At 37.6% G+C, this 6,971-nt stretch overlaps 1 protein-coding gene across 31 annotated transcripts in view; it reads right to left on the bottom strand.

The window, feature by feature from the left end:
• The window catches only part of CATSPERE (catsper channel auxiliary subunit epsilon), a 140,138-nt gene that overhangs the window by 17,225 nt on the left and 115,942 nt on the right, over positions 1-6,971 (bottom strand). For all 31 annotated transcript variants that reach the window (XM_081486821.1, XM_081486822.1, XM_081486814.1 and 28 more), the window contains 2 exons: positions 6,744-6,830; positions 16-173 (listed from right to left, as the gene is read on the bottom strand). In XM_081486821.1, the coding sequence (XP_081342947.1) occupies positions 16-173; positions 6,744-6,830 (245 nt within the window). The remainder of the gene's footprint in view (positions 1-15; positions 174-6,743; positions 6,831-6,971) is intronic.

Here is a 6,971-nt window from a genome sequence, read left to right as displayed (position 1 = left end):
AACATTTATATTCACCTATAGTTTGGATCCAGGATCTTCACACGAAACACATACATTCCAGAATGGTCCAAGGGCCAAACCAAATGGTTATAGTTAGACTTGTTGATAATCTCATATGGTTGAGTTAAATCTCCTGGTTTTCCAATAGCATAAGAAAAACAATGCTTATAGTTCTGAATAGAAAACAAAAACCTTAAGGTCATTATCTGAATTTTATAAACAAAATTATATTCCCATATGTTTATTTTGGAAAATTATTTAAAGATATAATAATTATTCCCATCTCTTTTATCATTTTAGTGCTGTATATTAATAGTATTTTTAGAGGCTATCTTGGGTTAAAGTCTGATTAAAAGTGAAGCTTAGTGAAAGCAAATACTTTATTTGTAAACAATAATAAATTAGGTTGTTGAGAATCTGTAAGAATTTTATTTCCCTAAATCTAAAAAGTACAAAATCCTTCATGGATACTTAATTTAGGGACAGATACAATTTTGATTATAAGGTATGGATACAATAGTAGTTAAATTGATAGCTTTTTGTGAATGATGTCAGATTCATGATCTCCAAAGAAGATTTAGCTTTGGGACCAGGGACCAGGCTTGATCACTCAAGAGCTTTTGTGTAGCTGAGTTTTACTGAAGTAAAAAAAAGGGACAGAGAAAGCTTCTGATATAAACATTAGAAGGGGGACAGAAAGGCCTCACTAGCTAGTCTTATGAAGGCCTTATATACTTTTACCAGACCCACTCCCATAACAATACATCTTAAATTAACAAGGTTAGAACTAACAATAGAAAGGTCTTACCAGACTGACTCCCACAACATACATATTAATATAACAAGATTAGTCAGAAGGTTCTTGCTAAGAAGGAGAAACATGTCCTCAAACAGGATACATTGTTATTATATAATCATTCAGTTCAGTTCAGTTGCTCAGTTGTGTCTGACTCTTTGCGACCCCATGAATCGTAGCACGCCAGGCCTCCCTGTCCATCACCAACTCCCAGAGTTTACCCAAACCCATGTTCATTGAGTTGATGATGCCATCCAACCATCTCATCCTCTGTCGTCCCCTTCTCCTCCGGCCCCTAATTCTTCCCAGCATTAGGGTCTTTTCCAATGAGTCAACTCTTCGCATGAGGTGGCCAAAGTATTGGAGTTTCAGCTTCAACATCAGTCCTTCCAATGAACACCCAGAAATGATCTCCTTTAGGATGGACTGGTTGGATCTCCTTGCAGTCCAAGGGACTCTCAAGAGTCTTCTCCAACACCACAGTTCAAAAGCATCAATTCTTCAGTACTCAGCTTTCTTCACCGTCCAACTCTCACATCCATACATGACCACTGGAAAAACCATAGCCTTGACTAGATGGACCTTTGTTGGCAAAGTAATGTCTCTGCTTTTTAATATGCTATCTAGGTTGGTCATAACCTTCCTTCCAAGGAGTAAGCGTCTTTTAATTTCATGGCTGCAATCACCATCAGCAGTGCTTTTGGAGCCCCAAAAAATAAAGTCTGACACTGTTTCCACTGTTTCCCTATTTCCCATGAAGTGATGGGACCAGACGCCATGATCTTAGTTTTCTGAACGTTGAGCTTTAAGTCAACTTTTTCACTGTCCTCTTTCACTTTCATCAAGAGGCTCTTTAGTTCTTCACTTTCTGCCATAGTACAGAGCCTAAGGAAAAACATACCCTTGAGCAAGATGAGTTTTGTTGTGTTATCATTAGCTCTGGGCTTAAAAAAATAAGTGACTAAGACTAAGGAATGTAGAAAATGTAGTTTGTCCCTTTTCTCTTCCTGGAGAGCCCTGGACTCCTTCCTTGAGGACCCTGTACTCCTTATAGACCTACCTAAGAATCAGCTCTCTCAAAATCTTCCCCTAGGAGTTTTATTTATTCCCATTTACCACTACTGTCTCTCTGTGGGTCTCAAGATACAAACTGGGAAGGATATTTGTTTATCTTTTGTTCCCCTTTTTAAAAGCATAGACACTATATTTTTTTAAAGTCACTTTACTAAAGCTATGATTAGCAAATAAAATCCTAAAATAATACACGGCATTTCTTCTGGATACTTGAATATCCTGCATGCTTTTACACCCTACTTAAAGTGTTGCTCATCTCTTTGTCATGCATTCTCACTGTGGCTGAATTCTTTCTGTAGCTTTTGAAAGAGTAACTCCAATTCGATTTATTCAAGTGGTAATTATTTCTTGGGCTTTTCTTCATATTCTTCTTACATTTTGACAATTTTTAATATGCAGATATTGTGTACTTTCTTAACTCTACTTGGTTTTGATGACAATCAGGAACATTTCATATAGTCCCTGGCCTCATGAATTACTATTCATTTTTAGCCAAGGACTTCTTGGATTAGTACAGAGTCATGTCCAGAAACTCAGCTCACATCCTGAGTTATTAAGTATGTAGCTAGCCATTCATAATCCACATCCTCCCTTTCCTTGTCAAACTCTAATGTTAACTTGGAAGAACCTGTAAAAATGCCACCTTTGTTTGTGAGTCCTTCGGATTTTCTCTTGAGAAATTACAGTCTGTAAGCTACTTCCCAGGTTTTTACACAAATGTCTTTCATCCTTATAGAGTCAGGACTATGCAGTAACTAGTGCAGCTCTAAGAACTGGAAGGCTATTTCATTTCAGGTATATGTTTCAGGAAGACAGTACCTCTGATTGCCATGTTGAATAAATACACAGTGACACTCTTTAGTAAGCACAGCCTTACTCACTAGGACATAACTAGTCTTTGCAGGTACCTGCCTTCTCTTATATTCAAACTTCAGACTGAATCTATCCTTTCAGTGGTGAGATTTTTGTTTCTCATATGGTAGAACTGAACACTTAAGGCCTGGTGTGGGCACTCCAGAATTCTTTATAGAATGTAAGCCACCATTTTCAGTGTTTCTAGAATGTGGTCCCCAGATCAGCATCACTTGGGAACTTGTTAGAAATACGAATTTGGGGGCTTAGCCTCAGATCTGATGAATCAGAAACTTTGGAGGCAGGATCTGGAGATCTGTTTTAGCAAGTCCTCTAGGTGATTCTGACGTCACCTCTAGGTAATTCTAAAATTTGAGAAGTACTGCACTGTATTGGGGCTTCCCTGGTGGCTCAGTGGTAAAGAATCTGCCTGCCAATGCAGGAAACACCAGTTCAGTCCCTGGGATGGGAGGATCCCTTGGAGAAGGAAATGGCAACCCACTGGGAAGTCCCATGGACAGAGGAGCCTGGCGGGCTACAGTCCATGGGGTTGCAAAAGAGTCAGACATGACTTAGCGACTAAACAATAACGGCACTGTATCATACTGATTGAGGTGAGCTACGTGAATGCTAGTTATCAGGTAGCTCATTGCTTCCTAGGACTATGTTATTTTATCATATCTTATAACATTTGGGTGCCCTGTGTGAGATTTTGAGTCAGAGTGTCACCTACATCTATCCTCAACCCCAGATTCCTGGATGTCCTTCAGTAAGAAGTTAGAAGGGTAAGTTTTGTTTTTAACTGATTCCATTACTAGTTTAATTACTTATGATTTTTAAATAGCAGAATAATACTCCTTATAGGTAGGTTACCTATAATTAATTAATTGGCTTCACAAATATTTACTGAGCAACTGTAATGGGTCAGATGCCAGTGAAAACAACAAACAAAATACCCTTCCCTTATGGAGCCTACCTCTTAGTTGGGGAGTCAGATAATGTATAAGATAAATAAGTAGACTATGTAATGTATCATGGAGCTATAAATGCTAATGACATTTAAGAAAATAGGGGAGGGAGATAGGAACTGTCATGGGGTGATGTTTAAATTTTTCAGTGGAGTGGCCAGGGAAATCTTCATTGACTAGTTGATTTTTAAGTAAAGACCTGAAGAAAGGTATTAGCTAATCATGATGGGCGTCGGGAGGGGATGCGATACCGCAAGTCCTGTTGGCTTTGTCATAACTCTAAGCGGTATGAGAACCATTGCTTGGTTTTTGAGCAGAAGAGTGGCATGTTCTGATTTATGTTTTAGTAGCATCATGCTTGGTGCCATGTTGTGAATAGATTCATGGTGGGCAAGGTTGAAGCAGAGAGACCAGTTAGGATGCTGTGATTTTAACCCAGATGGTTGGTGATGGTGCCTTGAAATAGGGTGGTGACCAAATCTGAATACATTTTGAAGAAAGAGCCAACAAGATTTACCAAAGGACCAAATGTGGACCATAAGATGACATGCAGAGGCTTTTATCCTGACCAAACTGGGAGGATAGAATTTCTATTAACTGAGGTAGGGAAGAATATTGGAGGAGTACATTTGGAGGGTGGATAATCAGAAGCTCAGTTTCTGACATGTTAAATTTGAAGCATTATCAGTTTTCTCTTTTGCTGGAATATTCCCATCAGTCAGTATGTGGTTATGTCTCTTAACTATTAGAAGAAGATTTTTTCTTCACCCATTGCTCTCCAGCTACTACACTATTTCTCTTCTTTACTACAAAACTCCTTTGCAGAGATGTCTGTTCTTGCTGCTTTGAACTCTTTTTTTCCGTGCTAATTAAACCCACTTCAGTAAGGTTTTGTCTCTCACTATCCTACCAAAACTCATCCTGTCAAGGTTATCTCTATGTTACTGAAGTAAACAATCATTTTTTTCAATCATCATCATAGTTGACCTATTTTAGTAGTGAATTTACACAGTTGATCCCTCCCTCCTTCTGAGGAGACTTGATTAATAGGAGATCCAGAACATCATATTTGCTTGGATTTTCTCTTGCTTCTTGGATTATTCCTTTTTTACCTCCTTTTTGTGCATGTGTGCTAAGTCACTTCTGTTGTGTCTGACTCTGTGCAACAAACCTATGCACTGTAGCCAACCAGGCTCCTCTGTCCATGTGATTCTCCAGGCAAGAATACTGGAGTGGATTGCCATGCGCTCCTCCAGGGGATCTTCCCAACCCAAAGATGGAACCCATGTCTCTTATGTCTCCTGCATTGGTGGGTGGGTTCTTTACCACTAGCACCACCTGGGAAGCCCTTTACCTTCTTTACCACTCCTCATGTCCTCCATCTCTAAATATTGAAATGACCCAAGATTTAGTCCTTTTCTTTTTTTATCTATACCAGGGGTTCCTAACTTCATAGTGAGTGTGTATAAATATATAAATATAGATTTTAAAATATAAATAAAGTTGTGAAAGAGAAGTCGCTCAGTCCTGTCCGACTCTTTGTGACCCCATGGACAGTGGGCTCCTCCGTCCATGGGATTTTCCAGGCAAGAACACTGGAATGGGTTGCCATTTCCTACTCCAGGAGATCTTCCTGACTCAGGAATTGAACCCAGGTCTCCCGCATTGTAGGCAGACGCTTTACTGTCTGAACCACCAGGGAAGTCCAAATAAATAAAAGCTGTACCTTATTTTATTTTTATATGGATCCCTTCGGCAATCTGGTGAAGCCTATGAATTACTGTGGGCCCCTCTCACAATGTTTTTAAAAGCATAATGTAACACAGGTTGCATTACAAGGGAAACTAGTTATAAGGAATTATAGCTGTCAAAATATTAAAAACAATAGGCAACATATTGCATGTTTTAAAATATGTGTTTCTCTATATAAAATTAGATAAAAGGGTCTTGCACCAGATTTAATAACTACCATAATTTACTTGGTGAAGTAGGAAGCAAGTTCATTATGTAAGAATGAGGATGGGGAAAGAGTTGCTGGAGATTTAAAGAGAGAGGAGAAAGCATGCAATAGCTATTAGTGAGAGGGGGAGAAGGAACAAGCTGAAGAAATACAGTAATATTTGCTGGGCAGTATTGTGGGACCATTTTAATCATGAAATGAAAGTGAAACAAGTCAGTAAGGGTTTGTTTTTCTCTGACCACAGTCAGGTGCTAAGGTGGATAGTTGAATTTAACCAGGGATATGATTAGCTATAGAAATATAAAGAAGTGAGAGGGGAGCAAAGGAATTGAGGGTATATATTAATAGAGTGATATGATTATTGACTGTGGAATTTAAAATAAATAGGGAAAAGAGAATTGGGGGTGCGGTGAGGGTGGTAGGACCAGTGAGTTGAAGGTTATCTTGAGTTGGAAGAACTGTTCAAAGATCATTGAAGTAAAGCTCCTAGAATCATGTTACTGGGAAGACAGGGAGTAATGGGTGGAAAATGGATGGTTTGGAGTTGGGAATATAGAGGAAAATACACATTGTTCATCTCTGTCTGGACATGTATAGATTCTGCTGGAGAAGCAAAAATAATATTCTTATTGTAGGGTTTACATTTTAAAGACTGAGGTACCTTATATGTCACATGTTATTCATGAGATATGATTTGATTTGCCAAATAAAATAATTGCAATTTAAGAAAATTCAATTGAAAAAAATTGAAAACAGTATAGGATCGATAATTGGCATCAGAAAAGATCTTTTAGTTATACAAGAATTGAAATGTCAGGCATTCTTTAGAAAGTGCTTTAACATGTGTTTCAGATACTTAATAATCTGCAGATAGATTTTCAGAAGATAAAATTAAAACAAAATTGTTAGTAATGCAGAGCAACAAAAGATCAAACAGAATTAAGATGAAACATTTTAGAATAGAACAGAAAAACTGGATTTGATTTACAAAATCAAACTTAAACCCAAAGTATCTCCTTTAAGCACTTATTAATACTAAAATGCCAAGTTAGTTACTGTAAATAAATAATTTACAAGGTAATGTTTTTCTTACCTCAGGTCCCCAGACTTCTTCTAACGGGAGGTGCTTATTAAGCTCAATCATTGAATTCCATGTCTGAGCTTCATTCAAACAACCGCTCTGTCAAAAGATTTTATATATACAGAAAGATTATATATATATATATATGTTTTTCATGTCAATTTATTTCTAAGTATTTAATTAGTGCCATTGGAAATTATACATCTAATTTTTAATTACTTAAATGTTTGCTGATATATA

The sequence above is a fragment of the Giraffa tippelskirchi genome, chromosome 5 (genome assembly GCF_054371585.1).
Source record: "Giraffa tippelskirchi isolate mGirTip1 chromosome 5, T2T-mGirTip1v1.2.pri, whole genome shotgun sequence".
NCBI classification, from domain to species: Eukaryota; Metazoa; Chordata; class Mammalia; order Artiodactyla; family Giraffidae; genus Giraffa; species Giraffa tippelskirchi.
The sequence above is the reverse complement of the archived record's forward strand: the minus strand, read 5'-3'. Positions and strand labels throughout refer to the sequence as shown.